The 26,623-nt window shown below is 41.2% G+C and overlaps 1 protein-coding gene across 7 annotated transcripts in view; it reads right to left on the bottom strand.

The window, feature by feature from the left end:
* The window catches only part of SHISA5 (shisa family member 5), a 60,010-nt gene extending 41,588 nt beyond the window's left edge, over nucleotides 1-18,422 (bottom strand). For 5 of the 7 annotated variants that reach the window (XM_078152468.1, XM_020999232.2, XM_078152466.1 and 2 more), the window contains exons 1-2: nucleotides 18,308-18,422; nucleotides 1,546-1,672 (exon numbers count right to left, since the gene is read on the bottom strand). In XM_078152468.1, coding sequence (XP_078008594.1) covers nucleotides 1,546-1,672; nucleotides 18,308-18,407 — 227 coding nt within the window. In that variant the 5' untranslated portion in view covers nucleotides 18,408-18,422. Of the gene's footprint in view, nucleotides 1-1,545; nucleotides 1,673-17,871; nucleotides 17,956-18,268 lie in introns of those variants that run through there. The other 2 variants (XM_020999220.2, XM_078152467.1) reach the window with 2 other exon arrangements.
* Between the last annotated feature and the right edge of the window lie 8,201 nt (nucleotides 18,423-26,623).

The following is a 26,623-nucleotide window of genomic DNA, read 5'->3' as shown; positions in this document are numbered from 1 at the left end:
ATTTGGTTAATATCATTGTCTAGAGTTTTGTTACATTAAAAGAAGAATGGCTTGTGGTGTATTTTGTAAATGCCATCAAAGAAACATGGCATGACTAAAAGTTTAAGATCTTATATGTACTGTGTCAAAATTGATTATTTAATATATTTATGTATGTACTGGAGCCTACTATTAATTCCTTGGTGAAATCTCATCCTCCTGTTGAGGAAATTAATAATGGATTAATGTAAAGTATGAGACACTGAGTCCTGATGTGAATTTCTTAAACATGATGACTGGCCATGGTTCCAATTTTGAGTTTGTAAAAATGATCAGGGTTATAAGGATTAGAAATGGTAATTTAAAATTGTGCTAAGGTCACTTTTGTAGGAGGATGGACAGAAAGCTGTTTCCTACAAGAAGACAAGAAGAAGATGCTGAGATGCTGTGCTGGAGGTGGCTGGAACAAATACCAATGACAGACCAAAGGACTTCTTCCCTGCCAGACAGCTGTATAGGAAAAGACTTCTTGAATCTTAAAGGGACAATTGCAATATTGTTTCCTTTTGGGTCTCTGTATCTGCATTTAAAAAGGGGACTGCCCCCTTGATTTGTCAATGTGTAGATCAATCCTTCCCATATTTTAAAGGAGTTATGGATAAGAGGAAGAATTCAGATGAGAAAAAGAGTAAGGAAGTAAAGGAGGCAACAAAGAAGACATGATAGACAAATTTTATGGTTAGTCAAGGATTCTCTCTCAAAATTACTTCAATTAGAAGTTAGGGCAGAGGGATCCAAGAAAATAATGATACAGAATCATGTCAGATGGGTCAGAGATACAGGATGAGATAGTGAAGGGAAAAAAGTATGGGGAGTGGTGTGAGGGGTTTTCAATGAGCCAATGAGAGGAGGGATTGAATGGAATGTGGTGAAAACCCCTCATAAAATCTAAACTCAAAATGCAGGCCTTTTGCCCAACTGTGTGAACAAATGGTTGTATCGTGTCTGCAGGGGACCCTGGGTGGGGGGACAGGAATTTTGCAGGGATTTGCAGAATTCGAACATTTCAAGATAACCACATCTGTTTGTTTGTCACTATCTCCGGGAAGATTTACCTTCAAGGCTTGGGGAGTGGGGAGATGAACTGTTGGGGAGGGCCTCATAAAAACCTGCTATATCTATGTTCAGCACGCCCTGACACGGAGAGGTTTTTCAGTGCGGGCCGCCCTTTCTCGCGAGATTGTAATAAAAATTCCTTTCTGCCTTCTACCTGGAGAAGCCTCTGAATTTATTGGAAATAAGGATAGCTGTCCCACACACTACAACATAAAACAATTTGTTCTGCTAAGGAGCCCTTTTGGATTTTAGCACTTCGTGCATTCATGGGTTTTATGTCTTTGTAAAACTACTCACAACTAAAGCAAACCTGGGTCATCAATGCTAGAGCAGCAAGCATATCTGGAGCATGCTTCAAGAGTCCGCCAAGCCCTGGCTCCTGTCTGAAAAGTCCCTATCTGCAGAGCTCTGAGGCAGGAGGCTCCCTCCCCACCTTCCCAGGACACATACCTCTCCCCAGGGCACAGAATGTTGTCATCAATCTTCTTCAGCACATCTGAGCAACAAAATTTGAAGATGCAGTTCCCACAACAGAACGCTGGACAGGATTCCAAGAACCCACACCCCTCACCTTTAGCTGGAAACAAAAGAAACCCTCAAGTCAGGTCAGGTGAGGTCAGGTCAGACTCTTGAGCTGACTTTCCTGAGTTTGTCTCTCACATAACTAGGCCTGGATGGGGCTTTCACAGAGTGGAGGCTTGGGAAATCTTTGATGAATAGCTTCTGGCAGGAAGCTGTACCCCAGGGTCTAACAAAGCTCCCTTCTTTTAAGCATCCCTGACTTTCTCCATCCTCACACCCCACATCTATCCCATCAGTGCCATTCTCCCCTCCTCCAAGTCACACTATTCACAACTGCCAAAGTCATCTTTCCTAACATTGAGCTCTGACCATACTGTTTCTCTGCTGAAGAAGAGCTTTCACTTCTCACCAAGTCCAAACTCCATTACTTGGCACTTTCACTCATAAGACAACAGCGAAAAACTGAAAACAGTGGCAGAAATTAGGCACAGACTAATATCTTACACAGTTTGCCAAGATAAAATTAAAATGGATACATGACTTAGCTATAGAGACATTACAAGAACATTAGAAGAACATGATATATATTGCCTATCAGACTTACGGATAGGTGAATAATTTATGAATAAACAAGAAATAGTGCAGGGTGAAGTATAAAATGGATAATTTCGATTATATTCAATTAAAAAGGTTTTGTACAAATGAAGAGGCCTAGGACTTTTGGGGTGCTGCTAGAACCCCAAGATCGCAGTACCGGGCCCTGCCTGAAAGAATTCAACTCAAATCTTCGGCCACAGGAAAAGCTTATTAGTGATAAAACATACAGGCCAGGTGATGCCTGTAAAGAGGAGGAGGCATGAGAGGTTCTCAGCTTTGTAGGCCTGAGATTCTCAGCATCTGAATGAGGGCCAAGGTAGATCTTAAACACCAAAGTAACTTTGGGTGGCCAGAGAAGGGGGCTGGGAAAAGGGTCTAGGTAAGAATTCTAATTGGGGAGGTCTGAGAGATTGAATAGACAATGGGAATAGCTAATGGAGGGAACAGGAAGGCAGAAGTTTGAAAGGCATCTGCACAAAATCGAAGGGTGGGGCTAGGACTTTCAAAAGGAGATAAGGGGAGTTGATAAGGAACAGTCTGAGACCAGAGAAGGCCTTTCTGGGGCCTACAGACAAAAGGCAGCCAGATTCTTTTAGGGAGCATCTGAATAAGATTAAAAGGTAAGGCTAAGGCTTTCAAAGGGAGATGAGGGTCTGCGGCCTGTGAGTCAGATTCCCTTTGGGGCAAAGGGTAAAGATCTTGGCTTGGGCCCCGCCCCCATCACAAATAAAACAAATGTAGCCAAGAGCAGAAGGAAAGCAGAAAACTGGGGAGGGGCTGAATTTACAGACAAATTCTCAGATAAAGGTCTCATATCTAAAATATATAAAGAATTTTGTCAAATCTGTAAGAATACATCATTCCCCAACTGATAGTCAAAGGGTATGAACAGGTAGTTTTCTGATGAAATCAAAACAACGTATAGTCATATGAAAAAATGCTCCAAATAATTATTTAGAGAAATGCAAATTAAAACAACCTTGCGATATCATTTTATACCTATCAGACTGGCTAAAATGTTTGAAGTTGGATAAGTGACAAATGTTGGAGGGGATGTGGAAAAACTGGGATACTAATTCACTGTTGGTGGAACTGTGAACTGATCCAACCATTTTGGAGAGCAATCTAGAATCAGCTCAAAGAATTATTAAATTGTTTATACCCTTTGACCTAGCAATATCACTACTAGGTCTGTTTCCCAAGATGACAAGGGAAAAATGAAAAGAACCTACATGTTCTAAATATTTACAGCAGTTCTCTTTGTAGTGGCAAAGAACTGGAAATTGTGGAGAAACCCCTCAATTGAGGAACAGCTGAACAAGTTGTGGTATATGACTGTGATGGAATACTCCTGCTGTAAGAAATGATGAGCGTGATGATCTTAGAAAAACATGGACAGACTTGCACAAAATAATGAAAAGTGAAATGAGCAGAACCAAGAGAATGTTGTATACAGCGACAATATTGTTGTAAGAACAACTCTGAGTAAATCAGTCATTTTGACTATTAGAAATATCCAAATTAACTACAAAGGATCTATGAAAGGACTACACTAATCTGCATCCAGAGAAAGAACTGATAAACAGATGTATAGAATGATTTTACTCACACACACACACATAATGCCTAATGGTAGCCATTTCTAGGGTGGGGGGAAGGGAAAAAAAGGGAAAAAAAATAAAGTTACATGATAAACTTTATTATACATTTAAAAGGAATAGCAAGTCCTACATGATAGATTTGCAGTTTCATGTATACCTTTTTTTCCTATTCTACTAGTTATGGAAATGCATGTTCTATTTAAGTTCAGAATAAAATAAATCAAAAATTTTTTAAAAAGACAAGGAAAAATCATTTTCTCTTAAGACCCAGTGACTAGAAGGGAGGAAAAAAATCAGCCAAAGACTGCAATGCTTTAAAAACTAGAGGAGTGAGTCACTGGAATTGTTGGAGGAGGGGAATGACATGGTCAGAGCTGTGTGTAAGGGCAATTACTTGGCATTAGTGTGGAGAGATGAGTCAGAGAATAAGCTGTTACAACATTCTAAGAGAGAAGTAATGGATGATGAGCCTAAACTGAGGCTATGAGTGGAAAGCAATGGTTGGATGTGAGAGTTGTAGAAATAGAAAAGTAAAGATCTGGCAACCGAGTAGATATGTGTGGTGAGATCTATGCCAACATTATTAACTTGGGAGACTGGAAGAATGGTGGTGAATGGGATGTCCCAGTGAAGACTCCTCAGTGTAATTAAGGTTTGGGATAAGGCTGAGTGGGATGAGGGGTCCCGTGAAAACTTCTTAGAAGAATAAATAGAAATTGTATTAGACTCAAGGCAGGCATAGCAGCCTGACAGGCCTAAGTCTCAATTTACTAGAAATCACCTGATTTACGGGAATTCAACCCCAAGTACCCCCCCATGCCATTGTTAAGTAGTTAAAGTTTGCCAAGCCTGAAACTCCTGAAGAAGCCCCCCCTGTATTTTGTTGATGCACCTGTTGCTATATTCCGGTCATGGTGACCTGGCTACAAGTACAGTGTCTAGCTTGACTGCACATCTTTAATTGCTTCTTTGGTATTACTTCAGCAAACTAAGAAATATAGATATGTATATTGTGTTCATTGTTTTGTCTTCAGTTTCTATGGACATTGAGAATGTGAGCCAAATATTGGCCAGTTGGTGGGAGGGGGGAATTTGCCCATTAGGGTATTTAATCAGGTCCTTTGCTTCTGTCTGTGTCTCCTTTCATCAGAGTATTCTGGTGGAGGGACACCCAAATCTCGAGGTTTGAAATAATTATAATAATAAATTAACTTTCTGTTTCTCCTTGGATACCTCTGTGTGTTCTTTAATTTGAGTGGCATCCCACACAGTTTGGTGCGTTGGCGCCTCTTAGGAGTCGACCCTCTCTAAGGGCCGAGAGCAGGCGCCCACCAGCCATTTTTCTTGGTGGCTCTCGGACTTGGGGATTGGTCTCCCTCCTGAGCGGCAGAAGTCGGAGGAGAGGAACTCGGAGGAACAGAAACTTAAAAGTAAAAGAAAATGAAGAAAGAGCCCTGACAGTGGTAGTGTGGTGCAAGCGTAAATCTCCGGCCGGTGGACAGAGTAGTCACGTAAGTTATACGTGTATTACCTGCTGCAGAACTTGTGGGTCTTTGGGATAGGACTGAGTATCCCTGGAGAGACGCTGACAGGTGAGCACTCAGGTGACTGAGGGAAGGGAGTAAGGCGAGACCTTTCCCTGAGGGCCTAGGGCTAGGTCCTGAATAAATTACCTGAGAGGGCCTAAGGTTAGGTCCTGAGAAAATTAAAATGGGTAATGAGCAGTTTAAATCTAGCACCACGCATATACAAGGTAGTCCCAGAATTGGAATGAACCACCAAAATACAAAGTGGAAGATAAAAGAAAATGGTTAAATATGATTTAATGATTTGAGAATATAACAGCAATTTGTTATATGTCTAATTTCTGTGTTTGTGTCTCTGTGTGTGTGGTATGACTGATTGTTCGTATGTGTACTCTGATCCTTTGCAGTCAGGCAGCCGCTTTGTTTCTCCCCCCACCCTTCCTCCCTGGTAAGAGCAGCCTTAGAGGGGTGGATGAGAAAAAGAGAGATAATACTTTATAGTATGAATAGAGGTTTTGAAAGTAAAAAGCTTTGGAACTCTTGAAGAGTTGTTGGAAAATATTTTCTTCCTCTCTCCTGCATTCCAAGTTCGGCTAAATTGTTGAATGTAGAGAGAGAGGAGAAAAAAAAATCAGATCAAAGGGAGGCAAGCTAAATAAGTTTTTAACCATTCCCTGCCTTACCTAAAAGAGAAAAAAGTTTTTGTGTACCAGAGCACAAACAAAAGGTAATTCATGGGCAGCTGGAAGCTATGCCTAGTGCTTGTTTGGGTTCTGCTTGTTCGGTAGCTGCCAAGAAAATGAAATGTAATGTTCAGAATTTATTACACTGTAAATTGGGAAAATGTAAGGATCTGCAAATTGGTAAACTTTTGTATTGTTATGTCAAGTGGCTTTTCATAATTTGAATGTTATTAAAGTAAAGTGAAAGAAACTAAAAGAAAATAGTGTGAAAATAGTGGGGGAAAAAAGTGAATTGTTGGGGAGAGCCCCATTCAATAATCTCCCTTCAGAAATGTAAAAAAAAAAGATTAAGCTCCAGAGGTGTCTACCTGGAGGGAAAGCAAAAAGAAGTAGTTAGAATACTGGCCCAGTACATTTTAAACTGACTTGGTTACAATAGGTGATTCCAAACTGTTTGTAAAACTTTTGAAAGAAAATGTGGATATGAATGGGGAACTGAAATATTGAAATCTATGAATTTGTGGATAATATCTCTTTATAAAGGGCCAAGGGTATAGAGCACATATTGTTATCTGGCATTAAGAACTATGAGGCCCCAAGAAAGTTTTATGTATTTTAGTTTACTGTTTAGTGAGGGGATGGTGGTAGCCCAGAGATATTATTAATTGGTTTTGGTTTTAAAGTATGGTATTGTTGTATTCCTTTATTGTATAATTTGGTAGGCAACTGTATCATCTGTGTTGTCAGAAAAGCAATTTTTTTATATAAGCTAAATGTTGTTAGGTTCTTTATTCAGGCTAACAACCAGGTTTGTTGGTGGATGAGTAGTATGAGTCAGGCTCTTAAGGAATGGACTAGTGGTCATGGGGAAGTCTAGGCTTTGAAGTACCCTGATTGGGAATAGCATTGAGGTCTAATCGGGAATTTGGATGTAGTCTGGGGCTATCAGACCAGTAAAAGACAATGATGGGTGAGCATAGGTAAAAAAAAAAAGTCAGCCTGTAGGGGTGGGAGTGGCCCCAGGAGACTGCGGGACCTGGTGAAGGGGTCTAGAAAGAAAGAAAGATTTTTTTGGGTCAATTGTATTAGTTATGTTGCTGGAAGGGCAATTTCTTTTATAATCTGGAATGTTAAATTAATTGTGAAATTAGAGAAAAGAGAAAAAGGAATGAATTTGGCTGTTGGGGCATTTTGAATTTTTAGTTAAAATTGTTTTATCATTTATGAAATTTGTGAGATTGTTAACTAAGTTATTTGGGGTTATTGTTTTAATACTAAAATCTAAGAGGGTTAATTAATGATTGTATGTGGAAAAGAAAGGGATTGTGGCACCAATATCAGCCCTCTCTGGGGTACATGGCAATTCCCTTATTTTGTAAACTTGCCAAGATCCCTGGGGCAAGGTCATCAAGGACAATAGATAGAAATGATTTCTAATGATTGGCTTTTGTACAGGACAAGTTTAAATTTGAGAAGAAAAGATGTAAAGTGAGATTTCTTATGTATGTGAGTCCTGGTAAATTTTTATTGCTCTATTGCAATCCTATGAGAGCAAAATTAACTGTATCTGGCTTGAAGCTGTGAGTAGTGAAACTTGCTGTTTGAGGTAAAAGGCTCTTGGCACTACAACTAGTTTTGAGTTTGAATTTGGGTATAGTTGTCTGCATTAAAATCAGTATCTGAGAGAAATGCCAGTGAATGTGATTCTGTACTGGTAACAGGTGGAGGTAAATGTGACTAATTTGGGAAAAGGCCGAGGGACAATCTTAGTCTTAATCTAGGATGGGATCCTCCTGGCTCAGTTTCCCCATTTGTTCCTTTGGAAAGGAATGTTTCCCACCTGACTATTCCTGAGTCTGGCTATGAGGAAAAACAGATACTGCATGATTGGAGAAGTGTGACTCTATCTGAATTTAAACAAAGCTAAGGATGTTTTATCCTGTCATATTTGATATGTCCCTGCTCTTTTTCCTTCTATATTAAGTTTCTATGATCAGAGCAAGTAGTCAGTATATGAGGTTTTTTTTGTGTTTTTATCTAGAACAAGAACATGTGCAGAAACTTATGCAAACTGCTTAAGACTCACTTTAAGATGTTCCCTTTGTTTAAAAGGATTCTGAGAGCAGTAGTATTTTTTTTCTGTAGTCAGTCTCTTACTGTTACCAATGTGAGACTTTATTACAACACCTTTTTGACCAAGGAATTTTGTGATATTTAGGGATTCTGTGATAACTAGGAATTCAGTTTCTTGATAATACCTTGGAATTTGTGTTACTCAAGGACTTTTGCATCAACTTAGTAAGCTTTTATGAACAAGAGTGGAAATGCATGCAAGCTATGGAGATCATTTTAGAGATGTTCCTTAGGCAATGTGAGATTATAGTCATACTTTAAACTGATTGCTGGAACTTGCTATTCAAAGACTTAATGCGACTAATGACTGACCGTTTCTGAGTCTAACTCCAGGTATAAATATCAAGGAAGGCTGTCTGAGCAACTGATCTGAAGTTTATTGTTTGTATTACAAAAGTCAAATTGTATTGTGTTTTTAAAATTTTTATATTGTAAAATTTGAGGGGAATTATTGTCTTACTCTTGGTGTGTCTCCCCTGTATGCAAGACTCTTTGTCCACTTTGATTAAGACAGAAGGGAAAGGAGAAACCAAGCTGATGGTTCTAAAGGGTCAGGGTTGGGTGCTAGTTTGAGACCACCCTGATGATTACTAAGATTTAATGGTTAGCTGTGAGGAGTCTTCAGAAAGTATGAGAGAAGATGAGGGATTGAATGGGATGTGCCAGTGAAGACTCCTCAGTGTAATTAAGGTTTGGGATAAGGCTGAGTGGGATGAGGGGTCCCGTGAAAACTTCTTAGAAGAATAAATAGAAATTGTATTAGACTTAAGGCAGGCACAGCAGCCTGACAGGCCTAAGTCTCAATTTACTAGAAATCACCTGATTTACGGGAATTCAACCCCAAGTACCCCCCCATGCCACTGTTAAGTAGTTAGTTTGCCAAGCCTGAAACTCCTGAAGAAGCCCCCTCTGTATTTTGTTGATGCACCTGTTGCTATATTCCGGTCGTGGTGACCTGGCTACACAGTACAGTGTCTAGCTTGACTGCACATCTTTAATTTGGTATTACTTCAGCAAACTAAGAAATATATATGTCATTGTTTTGTTTTCAGTTTCTATGGACATTGAGATTGTGAGCCAACTAGTAGACAGTTGGTGGGAGGGGGAATATGCCCATTAGGGTATATAATCTGGTCCTTTGCTTCTGTCTGTGTCTCCTTTCATCAGAGTATTCTGGTGGAGGGACACCCAAATCTCGAGGTTTGAAATAATTATAATAATACATTAACTTTCTGTTTCTCCTTGGATACTTCTGTGTTTTTAAATTTGAGTGGCATCCCACACAGTGGTACCTTCAAAAGAAAAAGGGAAGTTTGGAAAAGTAGGAATAGGGTTGGGAGGTAGGTAGAAATCATAGTTTCTGTCTTGGACATAATGAAGTTAGGAGCAACAGCTAAACATTTTGCATGGCAGCTAGGATCCAAAAATGTCCTGACAATTTAGGATGATGAAATGCATCTAGGGTGAAATTTAACAGAGATAAATGCATAGTCCTACACTCGGGATCAAAAAACCAATTATATAAGTACAAGATGAACAGACTAAAGACATGTGAAAAAGATTTTGGAGGGAGGGGTGTTACTAGTGGTAATAGGGGCCAACCACGTGATGTGTCAGTCAAAAAAAAAGCTTCATTACAAAAAGCAGTGTCTAAGATGAAGATAGAAATAGTATCCTGCTGTACTCTGCCCTGGTCAGTCCATAAGTGGACTATTTTTTTCAGTTCTGAGTGTCACATTTTAGGAAGGAAAGCGTGGGAAGCTGGAGCATGTCTAGAAAAGGCTAACCAGTAGGATGAAGTAACTTGATTTCATTTCCCATCTGGCTGTGTTCCAATGGACCTCAATATACCCCAGGAACCTCTTTACTCCTCAAGATCATATCAGCCCTGGAACTCCCACTTGTCAGTATCCTCTGTACTGTGCCCTTCTGTCCCTCTGATAGGAAGGTGGAAAGAAGGGAGCTTCTCCCAGAATCTCAACTTAAGGAGGGCCTCCAGGCCATCCATTTCATTTCCCATCGGGCTGAACTCAGGACTTTTATCATGCACCACCTCCCCACACCCTTTAGGGCTTCCTTTTGTGTTTTGTCTTTCCTCCTTAGATTTACAATCTAAGAGCTTACAGCTCTTTGAAGGCATGAACTCTTGGCCTTTCTTTGTATCCTCAGTACTTAGCACAATGCCTGACACTTAATAGGCGATTAATAAATGTTTACTGACCATCCACAGACCCACATCACATACAGTTCAATGTATAATTCATATAATTTTATTCCATTTACTAAGTCCTCCCCCTTCTTCCTCTACAATATCTTTCACATTTATCAATCCAACAATTATTCTTCAAACATCTATATAAAAAGGAACTAGAGATGTCTAGACTAGTGAAAAGAAAAGTTGGGGGGATGGTAGCTGTGTTCAGGGCAATGTAGTGTAGACAGAGAGATTCCGGAAAACTTTTATCAGAATTCTGCCTTAGATATTAGGTGACTTTAGACTAAATTACTTAAGCTATCTCAGCCTCAGTTTTCTCATCTGTAAAATGGAGATAATGATATATGTAGCTCTTACCTCAAAGGCTGGTCAGGAGGATCAAAAGAAATAGTCTATGTTGGCTATATGTATGAATTCTTCAAGTAATTAAAGAGTTATCAGGTAGAACTGGAATTCATTATACTTATCTGATTCTTCTTTTACAACATGACTAATGTGGAAATATGTTTAATACTATTATACATGTATAACTTATATCAGATGGTATGCCATCTTGGGGGTGGGAGAGGGGAGGGAGAAAAAATGTAGAACTCAACATTTTATGAAAGTGAATGTTGAAAACTATCTGTACATGTAATTGGAAAAAATAAATTACTATTAAATTGGGACAGGGGAATGACATTATACTTAGCCTCAGAAGATAGAACTAGCAGCAACAAGGGAGGCAGATGTGGGTTCCTTAAAAGGAACTCTTAAATACTACAGTGGTGTAAGAATGGAATAGGTTACTTTTGCCTTGGAAGTTGGTAAGCTCCCCTTCCTAAATGTGTTCCAGCAGAGGCTGAATTCAATCAGAAGTGATTAGTACTTATCAATTACCTAGGTAGCCCTGGTGGTGCAGGTGCTAGAAAAACAAAGACAAAGCCAAGAACAGTCCCTCCTTTTAAGGAGCTTATAACCTACTGGCTGACCACTGTCAGGAATGTTGGGAAGCCGATTCCTTATTGGGATGGAAGGCTGGACTAAATGATTTCTCAAATCCCTCCCAACTCTACTTCATTGACTTATATTTTTCCTTGACTAAAACAAACACGAAAACTAATTTATAATCTACTTGACCCTAAAACCCAACAAATATTAAAATATATATTTAAACTTGAAATGATCCTAGCGGAGGTGAGGGACAAACAGATGCTCATGGAACAACAGAATGAAATAACTGATAGAAAAGAGGGAAAAAGGGAAGGAGAGAGAAACCAGGAAGATCCAGAGATCAGAAAAATACAAAAGTTAAAGACACAGTGAGAGGAAGAAAAATTAAGAGGAAAAGAGAAACAAAGGAGAAATTTAGACACACAAGGACATAGGCAAAGAAAAAGAAAAACTATTAAGAGAGCAGAGAAAAATTCTGAAAAAGATTATTAAAGGTAAAAGATTAAATTATGTGAACTGTGCCTTTTAGAGGCAATATAATGAAGTAAAAAGTGCTGGATCTAGAAACTGTGCCTTTTAGAGGCAATATAATGAAGTACAAAGTGCTGGATCTAGAAACTAGAGACTAGAATCCAATTTCCTTCTTTATTAGCTCAGTGCCACAAGCAAGTTGTTTATCTCTCCCAGGCTGTTTCCTCATTTGTGAAATGAGGATAACAGTAACTGCCCAGCCCATTTCACAAAGCTGTTATAGGCACTTTGAAAATCTGAGTCGTTATCAAATGAGATAACATATGTAAAGCACTTTTCAAACCTCAAAGCCTACAAAAAATCCAGTTATTATTGCCTCACCTACCATTAAAGATGCTCTTAAGTTAAACAAAAAAAGCTAGTACAAATAACATTGACCTAACCCTTTTCTGTTTAAAATTCAACACCACAGGATCTCAGCACCAAAAAAACCCCAAGGACTCATCTAATCCAACCTCCTACTCCATGCTGGAATTTCCTCAAAAGCATCTTTGACATGGAATAATTTAGCCTCTTCCAGAGATTTGTAGTTCAAAAAAAGAGTCCATATGTACAAAAATAGGGCAGATAGGTAGTGCAGTGGATACAGTGCCCAGCTTGGAGTCAGGAAGACTCCTCTTTGTGAGTTCAAATCTGGCCTCGGGCACTTACACGAGCTGTGTGACCCTGGTGTGCCACAGTGGCCTCAGTTCCTCATCTGTAAAAATGAGATGGATAAGGAAATGGCAAACCACTCCTGAACTGCTGCCAAGAAAACTCCAAATTGGGTCACAAAGAGTGGGACACAACTGAAAAACGACTCGAGGTACAAAAATATTTATAGCAGCTTTTTGTGTGTGTATGATAGCAAAGACTTGGAAACTAAGGGGGTGCTCAACAACTGGAAAAAGTCTAAACAAGTTATGGTACATGAATATGATGGTATACTACCGTGCTATAAGAAATGATGAAGGGTGGGACAGGTAGGTGGCCCAGTGGATAGAGCTCTGGCCTTGGAGTCAGGAGGACCTGAGTTCAAATCCAACCTCAGACACTTGACACTAGCTGTGTGACCCTGGGCAAGTCACTTAACCCCAATTACCTCACCAAAAAGGAAAAAAAAATGATGAAGGGAGTATTTTTAGAAAAACCTGGGAGGACTTATATGAACTGATGCTAAGTGAAGTGAGCAGAACCCAAGAGAACATTTTATACAATAACAACAATACTGTAAAGAACAATCAACAGAAAAAATCAGCAACTTTGATAAACATAAGGACCAACTACAATCTCAAAGGACTGCTAATAAAACATGCTGTCTACCTCCAGAGAGAGGTGTGATGGAATCAGAGTACAGATGGAAGCAGATGTTCTTTTCCTTCTTCCTTTTTTTTTTTAAACATGGCTAATACGGGAATTTATTTTGCATGACTATAAATATGTGTAATAAGCTTTGTTTTTCTTGCCATCCTCAATGGGTGGGAAAAGGGAGAGGAGGAGGGCAAAGAGGTAGAAAGATGATTTGAACCTGAAAATAAAATCAAATTGAAAATAAAAAGAAAGGGGTGCTCACTACCTCAAGCATATGCTCTAGTGAAGAGGCTTAACGTTTTTTCTCTGCTTAAAAGCAAATTAGGAAAAAAACTAAGTTACAAATACACCCATACTTGCTAACTTTGAGCAGGAAGTAAAGCATTTTTATAACAAAATCTGGCAACATAAATCCATTTTTTAAATCAATAAGATTGTTACTTTTCAAAGAAATAAATACTGATCACAGTTAAGCACCGGCACGGGCAGCTGTGGATCCCTTATCAACAACTGGGATATTTGCATGAAACAGAAGCTACTTTTTTTTTAAGAGGTTTCCTGTGAAGTGAAATGAAACAGCAAAGGATAAAATAATGAATAAGGTTAATACTCTGATTCCTGGAGAAGAGAAACCTTTTCCTTTGCACTTTGATGATAAAGATTCCTGTAGGGAATCCTTTGGGGTGGAGGTGACTACCTCCCCTTGTCTCCTCAGGATTTGCTTTCTGGGGCATCAACATCCAGGGATGAAACTTCTGACAGCCCAGAATGCCCTGAGGAAACTGGGGTACTAAGTACCTTCCTCCCAGCCCCCAATCTCAAAGCCCTTTGCTTATCAATGGATCAGTTCCACCAGTCATGGAGGAAATCTTTTCAAGACATCTCTTAAGAAGGAGAAAACCTTCTGGCATCATCCTAGGCCCCCCCAAAACAATGAAATCTTCAGAACAGCAGCTTCTTGGCCCATCCCCTTGGTCTGAAATCATTGAGCACCTCCAAATGAACTCATTGGTCCATTCTCCGATCCCAAGTACACTCTCAGCCAATCAGCAAGCCCTGAGTTTCCACCTCTCTAACGAAGCAATCACTCAGCTGTCTTTCAATCCTTTACATGATAGAACTGCCTAAAGTGCTTCAAGTTTATCTAACCAGCCTCACAAACACAAAACACTACCTATACAAAGACCACCCCCTCAACTTCAGAATGACCTGGAAAGACTTCTGCGGACTGATTGCTGAGTGAAGTGAGCAGAATCAGGAGAATGTTGTACACAGCAACAGCTACGTTGTGCGATGACTAACTTTGATAGACTTAGCTCTTCTCAGCAATGCAAGGATCTAGGACATCTCCAAAAGTCTCATTATGGAAAATGCTATCCACAATCAGAAAAAGAACTATGGAGTTTGAATGCAGATCAAAGCATACTATTTGCTTCTTTTTTTTTCTTCTCTGTTGTTTTGTTTCCTCTTTCTTGTGGTTCCTCCTATTGGTTCTAATTCTTTACAACATGACTAATGTGAAAATACGTTTAACAGGAATTTATATGTATAGCCTATATCAGATTGCACACTGTCTTGGAGAGGTAGATGGGGAAGGAGGGGGAGAAAATTTAAAACTCAAAAGCTTAGGGAAGTGATTGTTGAAAACCAAAAATAAATAAATTAATTTATTTTAAAAAAAAAAGACCACTCCCCTCAAACATGCCCCCTAACCCAAAGAATCACTATTATATGCATGTTAGAACAATGTGGCAACCATTAAACATTTAATTCAACATTTATTAAACTCCAACCAGGTGCCAGGCATTGAATTAGGCACTGGGGAGATACACAGACAAAATCAAAACATAACTAACTTCAAAGAGCCTCATTAACTGCTTTTCCAGGTTCTTAAACAGTCCCCATCCTGTCTCCCAACCCCCATTCTTCCTTCAGGAACTAAGGCAAGTTACTGATTTTTCTCAGCGAGGCACATGGGCTCCGAGTCCTGTTGCCAGCAAAAGAAAGGAGCTATATTGAGTTAACTGTATTCTCTCACCCGGTCTCTATCATGATCAACAACATAAAATGGTGAAATAACTGCCCCATGATCAGAGTTCCTCCTCAAGGCTGAGATTAGGGCTCTGTTTTGTTCAGGCTCAGGGCCCATTCTGTACCAGAGATCAGGTTTGGATTGGCATTTAATAAGTAGGGGCTTAGTCAGTGGCCAATGCCAAGACTTAGTTTGGGACTGAGGTCAGGGTTCAGACTCTCTGATGATGGCTCAAGGCTCAGTCTGGACTGCTCCAGGGCTCACAGAACCAGTTCTCCAAAGTGCACTCCTGGGTTGAGCCCAGATAATAAATGCCTATGTTCAACTTAGCAATCTGGGGCTGTTTGTTTACTGAGCTCAATAAGGAACCAACCAATCCACCCTAAAGCTTCTCCCCTTTTATTCCTGCATGAGGCTGAAAACGAATCTCCCAACTGTATTTTATATCTCACACACATAATTCCCTTCTGTGCTGTATATCACACATATACACAGTAACCCTCTGTGCTGTATATTGAATATGTATACACAATTCCTGTTGTGCACCACGTGCACATACACAATTCCCTTCTGTACTCTGTCTCTCCCTCTCTCCCTCTCTCTCTCTCTCTCTCTCTCTCTCACACACACACACACACACGTACGTGGATTACAGACATACATACAATTTCCTTGGGAACTGCGTATCACATAACTACACAAATGCCCCATGTTGCATAACACAGACAGACAGCTTCCCTCCTCTAGGTTGTATATGACAGACATACACAATTTCTTTCTGCACAGGTATCATTCACCTACATGTATATACTACTCCCTTCTGCACTATGTATCATGCACATGCATATATACAATTCACCTCTGTCCCACCCACATTTTCAGAGGAATTGTGTTTACTTCCTCTAGGATATTTCCGGGTTTGGCACCCCCTCCCCCTCCTCCCAGGACCATGGGAACAAGAAAAGGAGCCACAGGGATATCTAGTCTTGCCATGGGCTGAGAGATCACATTCTGAGTTAAAAAAAAAAAAAAGCTCGTTTGAGCTCCCATCTGACACGCTAGATATAAGGGTGAGGTCATACATTCTTCCTCCCTAGCTCAGACTAGCTAACCCCACCAAGTCTGTTGTTCCACCAAGGGGCCAGGAAATTTTCTGAGTCCCAGATGGATTGATGAGGGAAGGACAAAGAGAAACACCGTCCCCAGCCCAGACTCACTAACCTGCACCCCAGCAATCCTCCCCAACCAAACCAATACAAACCACAGAATCCCTCCCGGAGTTGCTATCTGCCTAAGGTTTAGCCAGGTGAAAATATGGCCAGCTTCCTTGAGAAAAGAAAGATTCTGCCACATTGTTACCTGGAGAACAGACTGTGTTGCTGCTTGAGCACAGATTATAACAGTACTCAAAAGAGAGCCATCGGTAGACAGAAAATAGGAGGTCTTGTCCTAGCCCTTGACTTGGCAAATCCCTGTATGAACTTTGGCCCAAGTCTTTTCCTTTCTCTTGGCCTCAATTTCGTCCTACTTAAAATAAGAGCCCTGCCAGCTCTGTCTTCAGGGTCCGCTCTTAGGAAAGAGTGAGTAGGTTTAATGTACTACCCAGCCTGTGCTTTTCAAGTACTGGTTCAGTCATTGCAGTCTTGTCCGGCTCTTCATTACATCAATTGGGGTTTTCTTGGCAAAAATGCTGGAGTGGTTTGCCACTACCTTCTCCAGCTCATTTTAAAAATGAGGAAACTGAGGCAAACAGGGTTAAGTGACTTACCCTGGGTCACACAGCTACTACTTGTCCAACGCCAGATTTGAACTCAAGGAAGGTGGATTTTTCTGACTCTAGGCCTGGTGCTCTATCCACTGCCTTACTCAAGGCCACATGAGAAGTTCTACACTCTGGGCTTACTCCAGCCCTGAAGCACGTCACTGCTATACAATAAAATAAGATCCACCTACGTATCATTTCAACGTCATTCTCTCATTTGACTCTCTTGACCCTCTTAGCTGGGGAACCCAGGGCAGGATTATCTCCATTTTACACATGAGGAAACTTAAGGCCCAGAAAAGTTACTGTCATACCTCATTCCTTTCTTCTTCCTTCGAAGTGTCTAGGAGTAAGGGGGTTTGACAGACAGTCTGGCACACAGTGGGCCAAACTCAAGCCCCTCAGAGTAAAGGTCTAGCCCAGGGAGGCACGGGGAGGGGCGAGGTTAGAAATTTTCTCCCCAGTTCTGAGATTAATGTTGGGGTTAGTAAATAAAAGGTCCGATAGGTCATGGAGGTCACAGTGACCCTGAAGGGAGGTTACCTAGGGACTCGGTGGAGGTTGGCATCCTAATGTCCTCAAATGGGAGAGTGAGTTAGAGTGGGAGGCAAGGTTGGGAGGTGGACTGGGTTTTGCCTAGACTTGCTTCCCCCCCCACACCCGCATTAGGAAAAGAACTTCTTCAAATGTTGGGATAAGGAGTCAAAAGTCAGGGCTACAGGTCTAGGACCCTCAGTCCTTGCGTCTAAGCCAGGGTGCGGCGGAGGATGGCGCTCACTCCAACGCGGACTCCGTGGCTCAGTGAAAGCACCCACCCTTGTCCAAGAAGGACGTCCCCCTGCCATCACCCTCGGCCCAGGTGGAACCTCTCCCTCCCCAGCCCATCCCCCATCCCTCGCCCCTCGCCCCCCAGCTGGGGCATGCCGAGGCTTCTCTCGGTACCGCACTCACCGCCCAGCGGTGAAGGTAGTAGCGGTAAGAGAAGGAAAAAGCGCCTAGAAGAGGGTGAAGCCGCCATGGTAGGACCTTGGGACGCACCACTGGGCAGATGGACGGACTCACGGACTTACTGGGCGCTCCGTCCCCTTCGTGGGAGCAGGGTCAGGACCCGAGCTGGAGCCCGATCCGGGGTCGGTGGCAGCCTACAGCATCAACCGTCGGAACTGCGGGGGCAAGCGGGACGGGAACAGAGACCCTCCCTCCTTCTAGCCCAGGTCCCGGCCCCGCCCCGTCCTGTTCCCGGAATCCCCCTTCCCCCTCCTCCCGTTCCCTCCTCTCGTTCCCTCCTCTTCCCACCGCCCTCCCCGCCCCAAGGTTGCCCTGGGTGTAGGAGCTACACCCCACAAACCTGGAGGGGCGATGCCTCCCCCTCGACCCATTCACGCACCCCTAGAATTTATATCACGAGTTCGCTTCTCAGCCCGGGAGCCGAGGGGCAGGACGCCAGGGCAGCTCCACCCATCAGTTCTCATTTGAATTTGAACCATGCTCCCTAAATTTGAACAGAAATATTTATAACATCAATTTTGTTGTAGCGAAGACCCCGAAACAATGTGGGCGCTCATCGATTGGGGGCAGCAAATTCTGGTGTATGAATGTAATGGACTGTTGTTGTCATAAGAAATTGAAGTTCGAGCAACTCACTTGGTGAAACTTGAATCAACTCAGATGTGGAGCAAAAGCTGCCCCAAGAGAACACAGAGTTCAAAGACCATAGTGATGTAAAGAAAAACCAATATCAGAAGACTTTAGATCTCTTAGCAAAGCAACGACTAATCATGGCTTGAAAAGACTGATTTTGAGAATCGAAAAAACTGTCTTGGAGAGAGAGGTGATGGACTAGAGGTGCAGAATAAGACCTTTTTTTCTTTCCATTTTGATGTTGATTTATTTTGTTTGAACTATCCTTGTTTGTTGCAAGGAAGGAGTTATGTTTGTAGTGGAGTAATGGGTGATTAGGTAGTTTGATATAAATGCAAAAAGAAAAAGAATTTTTAAAGAAAATGCACAGAAAAAAATTATGACAATTTTTATTACTGCCATATTAAATTAAAGCAATAAAGGCACAGAAAATGGATGACAGTGCAGCAAAAGAGACTGAGAATATTGGTAAACATGTAGAAGGTAAACTGGGAAAGAGCAATGTCATGCCTAAAAGGAAGAAATTTTATGTAATAAGGAAGTCACAATTGCCAAGTTTGTGTGCCTTACATTAACATGTAACTTAATGTACACCTAACTGTACATAACATAAATTCAGTTTCACATCCCTTCCTTTTTTTATTCTTTGAACATGTTCTTTTTTGTTCATTGCTAATCGCCTTACAAATATTTCATTAAATCCTTACAACAATCCTGGGAGATAGATGCTATTATTATCCCCATTTTACAGTTGAGGAAACAGAGACAAATTAAGTAACTTGCCTTGGGTTATACAGCTACTAAATGTCTGAGGCTGAATTTGAATCCATCTTCCTGACTCCAGACCCATGGTCTGTCTACTGCATCACCTGCCTCTAGAAAAAAAAATAGAACTTTATAAACTTCATAACTTCATAAATTGAAAAAAGAAAATTGGTACAACTATTCTGGGGGGGAAATGAGAATTACGCTAAAAATTTCTAAAATGTCTATACCTTTTCATCCAGAGACCCCATGGTTAGTCATTCACCCCAAGGTCAAAGGCAAAAAGAAAGATGCCATAAATACCAACACATTTATAGTAGTCCTTTCTGTGTTAGTAACAAACTGGAAACAAAGTAGATTTCCATCAGTTAAGGAATGGCCAAACAAACTGTTACCTGAATGTATGAATATTGGAGTAAATTCAAAGAATTCAAAGAATCATATGAAGACATGAAATAATGCAAAGCAAAGTAGGCAAACCAGGAAATCCATATACATAATAAATACAAACTATAAAGGAAAGAACAAAAAAACCTGAATTAACATGTATTGTAAAGGTAAAATGGACAAGATGGTAATAGCACATGAAATGAGCAGAACCAAAAGAAAGCTGTATACAGTAATAGCAAAATTGTTCTAAAAACAACTGTGAATGACCAAGTCATTATGAGTATTACAAATACTCAAATCAACTACAAAGGAACTATGAAAGAAGATGCTGTCCACCTCCAGAGAAAGAACTTGTAAATAGAAGTATATATAATATGGTTTTACACACACACACACACACACACACACACACACACACACACACACACACTCACCCCTGTGTCTAATAGTGGCCTTCTCAATTGCAGGTTGGGAAGGCTGGAGGAAAAAAAAACATTAAATGCACAAAAGAAGACTCAGAAGCACAGAAAGGCAGGGTAGCTTTAAAAACAATGTGTAGTATTTAGTATATGGTTTTTTAAAGTTAACAGTGAAATGGAGATTGATAGTTTCATATTGAATCCTCTTTTTGTGCTATGCTTTGTATGTGGACATTTTTTCTTTTTGTATTTAAGTTCAAAATGAACATTTTTTAAAAAGGGGGAAATGGTAATTAATGGGGAGTCAGGAAAAAGGAGGAGTAAAAATGATAGGTTTTGACTGGGTGATCAGATGTCCTCAACAAAAATATCAAAGTTAAGAGTAGGGGCAGATTTACAGGGGAAGACAATTTCATTTTGGACATCTGAGTTTGAAATGTTTATAGAATAGCCAGGAGGAGAAATCCAGCAGGCATCAGATGTATGATTAGAGTTCAGTGGAGAGATGCACAGATTTGGGAGTCATTGGCACTAAGATGATACTTGACCCTATGGAAACTCCAAGAGAACACATATAAATAGAAAAGATAGTGCAGGACTGAGTCTTAGAGAAAACAAAGTGACAGAAGACAGATGATGCTCTAGCAAAAGAGACTGAATATCGGTGAGGTATGTAGAAGGAAAATCTGGAAAGAGCAGCATCATGCCAAAAAAGAAGGGAAAAAATGGCCAAAAGGAAGAGATAATGAACAATATCAAAAGTTGCAGAGAACAAGGATCCCATCAGATTTTCAGCAGTTGAGGGACTGTTTATCACAGACAGAACATTTTCAGTTGAGTATTGGTGCTGGAAAAGGTATCAAAAGGCAATGAGAAGTGACTGGGAGAAAAGGAAGGGAGTATTGGAAATTCTTTGTAGGAGTTTGGCAGTGAAATGGAGGAGAGATACGAAAGGATACCTTGAGCGGGATGGCAGGGTCCAGTGAGAGTTTTTCAAGGTTAAAGTAAATCAGAGCATGTTTGAAGGCGATAGGGAAAAGGCTAGTAGATAGATACAGAAAGATTTAAAAAGATGAGACCAAGAAAAGGAACGGTCAACCAAATTCCTAAAAGAGACAGGCAGGGTAGGATATAGAAAAGAAGGAAAAGAATTGATTTTGGTGAGAAGAGACTTTCTTTTTCTTGGAGACAAATATAAAGGATGGGTGAAAATGTAGAAGGGCTTAAACTGATCAAGTTAGGAAGGAAGGGGAGCTCACAGCATAGGAAATTTTCTCAGTAAAGCTGAGAGGGGGAGTCGAGGAGACATTACAATGCTTGAGGGACAGAAGAGATTTGAAACAGCCTGTGAGGAAGTATGCTAGAGTAACTAAAAGAAAAAGAAAGGTTGATCCCTCCTACAATGCACTTAGGTAATGGTGAGCTTATAATGGACCCTTTGCACACAATGGTATGTTTTTCTCCAGTATCATTCATTAGCTAGAAAGATTGAGTGGTAGAGAGGTTTGAGGATCACATGGTAATACAACAGTGAAAGTTTACTTGGTTAACTATAGGATCCAGACTCCAAGGGAGGGGGAAGTGAAGCCTGAGCAATGATGATGGAGGTACAGGAAAGGATAGAGGAAGTAGTGGTTGTGGTAAGAGTAAAGAATAGGCTTTGAAGAGGCAGCCTGACTTAATAGAGAGCTAACCTTGAAGTCAGAAAGGCCTGGGTTCAAGGCCCAGCTTTAATATATACTTGCTTCATGGGCCCTGAACTGGTGATTTAATATCTCATTGTCCAAGCATCTCTCAGCACTATAAGTTGCAGAGTAGGTACCCATCTGCATTGGCAAAGAGGGTTTGCTCATGAAGAGTTCCCTATATTAATAAAATTACAGATCCACTCCCTCAAAAATAGATTTCTGAGGAATGAGGCAGAGGGAGAAATGGAAGGAAAGAAAAATATGATTAGAGGTTTAATTCAATTCAACAAGTTTTTATTCAGTTCAACTCTGGCCTCAGATATTTCCTAGCAGAGTGACCCTGAGTATGTCACTTAATCTGTTTGCCTCAGTTTCCTTATCTGTAAAATGAGGATAATAATAGCTCCTCCACAGGATTGTTGTGAAGATCAAATGAGGTCATATTGGTAAACTGCTTAACACGTGCCTGGAACATAGTAGATGCTATGTAAATGTTAGCTAGCATCATTTATTATTATTATTATTAAGCACATACAACAATATGCACCAGATACCGAGGATACACAGGAGGAAATGAAAATTGGCTCTCCTGTTAGATGTCAAGGAAGTTGACATCTAACTGGTGTAATGAGTTCAAAATCAAGAAAATGGCATAGCTATGAATAATGATGAGATTCATGGCATGACCATACCTGTGGTATAATGAACTGGAAAGCCAGGCAGATAACAAGGACCTGAACCTGTTGACATAGATTGAAGAAGTGAACCTCTTCAAAGGAGAAGAGGTTTTTGAGTGATGGTGGTAGACTTATAGGTGGTAGGAAAGTCTAGAAGCTGCGAACAAGGAGGATGCCAATTCTTCCTGATCTAACATGTTGGGGGACATAAGAAAAGCCCTGGAGATGGTGGCCAGCAATGCAAGGTCATGTGGCCAGAGCTTGGTTTCCATAAACATAAAAAAGAAATGTGTGAAGAGGTCAAGGAGAAAGGAATATACAATTCTCATACCAGAGACCCTCTACAATCTGGCTCTGACTTCTTTTCCAGCTTTTTCACACTATTCTCCACAGACTCTACTCTCCATCTGCCCCTCATCCTGTCCTCTGTACCCTTTGCTCAAACCGTTCCAATAGCAAACTCATCTTATTACTCTATCTCTTCCTGCTGAAGTTTTCTTCCTTTAAGGTCCAACTAGGTTGTTTCTTCCTTCATGAAGCCTTCCCCAACATCCCTTTAGCTGAAAGTGATACATTTCTTCTGCTCAGATTTTCATAGCACTTTGCCTGGACTTCTCTCTGTATACAAGTTCTGCTTATATCTGTTATTTGTTTACATGGCATGCCCAGATCAGACTATAATAAACTTCCTTCAGGGTAATGTCTTCATTTTATCTATCTTTGTATCTTCCTCTAGTACTGAGCATAATTCCTTGAGTGTAGAACATGCTAAATGTTTGCTGATTTGTCAGTTAGGAAACAAGCTTTTATTAAGGGCTTTCTATGTGCCAGCCACTGTACCAAGCAATAGAAATACAAAAAGACAATCCCTGCTGTCAAGAAGCATACATTCTAATGGAGTGAGATAACACAGAAAAGGAAGCAGGGAAAGGATTTAGGGGCATAATGAATTCTGGAGTGCTGCCTGCTAAGAAATGGCTGAGAGCTCTCTTTAAATGGAGATTCTGGGAGGAACCATACAATCAGATCTGAAGTGTGAATTGCATGACTGGAGTGCACCCCGCTGCGCGCGCGCGCACACACATGCACACACACGCGCACACACACACACACGCGCACACACACAACACACACACACACACACACACACACACACCGGTCTCTGCTGCCAAGTTGACTTTTTTTTCTTTTTAAACTGAAACATAAATGTTGTCACTGTTGTTTGTCCTTTTGTCCTCGAAGAAGATCTTGACATCAGGGAGGTGATGCCATGACATACAAGTGAATTGGATTTAAATGAGGGAGGGGGGGCTGTGCCAAGTCACCAGTCTCACTTTCTCCTCCAAAGCCATCTGGGTCCAGTGCAAAGTATAGGTCAGGATGGCCCAGGAATCACTGGGGGACCTTGGCCTTTTCAAGCTAAGGTATTCAACAGGTCTCAGTTTGACTGAGAAAAAGCCCATTCAGTGATTAAGGCTTAATAAGAAATGAGGCACAGAACGGCCTCTTTACCTCTTAAAAAAAAATCGTTCTGGGAGCGGAAGACCCTCAGGGTTTCTGGCCAAAACAGAAACAATTGCTGTTTACATTCATTGAGCCAATCAGGGCCCAAACAGTGACCAAGTAGGTCTTGGCCTGGGACCTATTGTTAACTAATCAATAAGAGTCAGAGTAATTTGGGGTTTAAAAAAAAGTTGCAGAGATTAAAATTTACATTCCCTTTGGGCAGAATATACCCTATGTGGACAGAAAAAAGGGAAAGAAGAAAGAAGGAAGGAAGGAAGGCCTGTTCCAGTTTGGTTCCCAGCAGGCAGCTCCTTTTTTACTCACAGAGGCCGCAGCCTAAAAAGCTCTGGATTTTACTCAGACTATTTCCCTACCTAGAATTTCCCCTGGAAACATCTTTTGGAGGTGGGAAGGGGGAAAACATAGGGGGAAAATATAGGGTTCTATTTCTGAAGGGGTCCCCTGAACTTATCTTTTTGAGTTGCCATATTTTCCAGAAACACCAGACCCAGAGCATGTGCGGGAAGCTTTGACTATGTCAAGGACGGAGCCCTCCCTGAGCTGACATAATTTGTTGTTGCACCCCAAATGTGCACCACCCCAAGGTGCACACTCCCTGTTGTGTCCTTTGGAGGCAAGACAAGTGCCAGTCAGTCTGTGCCAGGCTGGGATAATACTTGTGCCACTAGGGTCCTTCGCAGATAAACGGACCCTCTTATCTAGTAGCAGGTCCCAAGGGAAAAGAATGAGGCCTTTTGCCACCACCTTGCTCCTCCCTGTGGAGTCTTTTTTCCTACCTTTGCTGCCCTGCTCCCCCTCCCCTGTCATGCCCCTTCCTGGTATCCCCTCCTCCTTTTGTCCTGTGGTTACAAAAAAGTAGACTTTGGTAAAGACTGGGAACCCTTTGGGTTCCGTGCACGTTCATTTCTCTTGTAATAAAACCTGGTTTTCACATAAAGCTTGTGACACTGTGATTACCTGTTGACATCTTCCACCCCCACAAAAGGGAAGAGACCAGAAGGAAGGTCAGACAAGCAGGGCACCTTCAAATGTTACATGTTGAATTTGTTATATATTTAAAAAGAAAAGCAAATTCTAGATAGAGATCCAGAGTTTCAAAAACAATCCTCTTCTGTTCTACCATATGTATAGAAATACTCATGATATTTGGCATTGGCTCAGGACAAAAAAGAAGAAATGGGCACAAAATTTAAATAAATGTTATAACCTTGGGTGGAAAAAGAAACAGCTGCAAGAAAGAGTTTCAGCACCTGGGCAGACATAGTGAAACATCTGAGAGGGAGATAGACCAGAACCAGCAGTCAAAAGAGTTCAGGAGGAACTGAGACGCTGGGAGTTCAAAGGGGGAAGGAAATCTGTGAGCCAGGTTTTTGTTGTTCAGTGCTTTCAGAGCTCTTCCAGAGAACCTTTTGGGGTTTTTTTGGCAAAGATGCTGGAATGTTTTGCCCTTTCCTTCTCCAGCTTATTTGACAGATGAGGAAACGGAGGCAAACAGGATTAAGTGACTTGCCTAGGGTCATACTGCTAGTAAATGTCTGGGGCCAAATTTGAACTCAGGTCCTTCCTGACTCCAGGCCTGTCTCTCTATCCACTGTGCAACCTAGCTGCCCTATGAACCAGGTCTTGAACTTACTGAAGAAGAAAAAGGAGCTAGAGATCCACAGATGACAATAACAAGGATCTAGAAGGAGAGAATGAATTGTAAAGGTGAGGTGGGTGCTGAAGTGACAGTGGTAGAGAGAGCCTGAACGTGGTAAATGAAGATGAAGGAATATGCCAACTCCAACTCTTGGCCCTGAGGGTCAGGGACTATAAGAAGAACAGCTACCTTGAAGAAAGTATCAAGAGATTGATGTCTTCAGGAGGATGAGATCTGACATAGACAGAGGATTCCAGAGGGCACAGTAAAAAAGGAAGATAGAAGAGAGGAGCTGGTAGAAGGCTAAAGCAAAGTCTAAGATTAGGGCTAGAGCTTTACAGGGAGTGACAAGTGTGGTGCCTGCTGACTCCCCTACAAATCCTGTCCAGCCTATGTGCTATATGTCCCTACACCAGGCCTTGTACTGGATATAGTCTGTCCTCATGGGATGGCAGGCTCCAGTGTTAGAACATGATGGCCACAAGACCCTGCCCAGTGCTAGCCTAGGGACTAGGTAAGAGAAGGCTACATGTCCAACCAATGTTCTTCTGGGGGAAAAAAGTGAGTCCCCTGGAGACTGGCATGTGATTATAAAGTCCTAGCTACCTCATGCTTCTAGCTTTATCTGGGAACCTAAGAATTTGGCTTGTTTTGTCCTGCCTAGGGTTTCCCCTGAGAACATATAGCTTGTTTCTAGGTCTCTACAGAGATGGGTAGAAAGGGTACCCAGCTCCTATGTAGGTACTTGCATGGTCTTGAATAAAGAACAGCCTTTATTTTACCCCTACCTTTCAGACAAAATATAAAACAAACAAAGGATTTTCTGGAGCCCACAAATAATCCAAGCAATTCCTCCCCAGGGACTTTTCTAGTCCTTTTAACTCATAGTACCACTCTATGTTTGAGACTTCCCTAGAAAGGAGGTGCACCTTAAAGAGATGTCTGCTTAGTCCTATG

The sequence above is a fragment of the Phascolarctos cinereus genome, unplaced genomic scaffold, assembly GCF_003287225.1.
Source record: "Phascolarctos cinereus isolate Bilbo 61053 unplaced genomic scaffold, phaCin_HiC Scaffold_4;HRSCAF=312, whole genome shotgun sequence".
Lineage (NCBI taxonomy): Eukaryota > Metazoa > Chordata > Mammalia > Diprotodontia > Phascolarctidae > Phascolarctos > Phascolarctos cinereus.
Note: the sequence above shows the minus strand (reverse complement) of the source record. Positions and strands in the feature narration are given on the sequence as shown.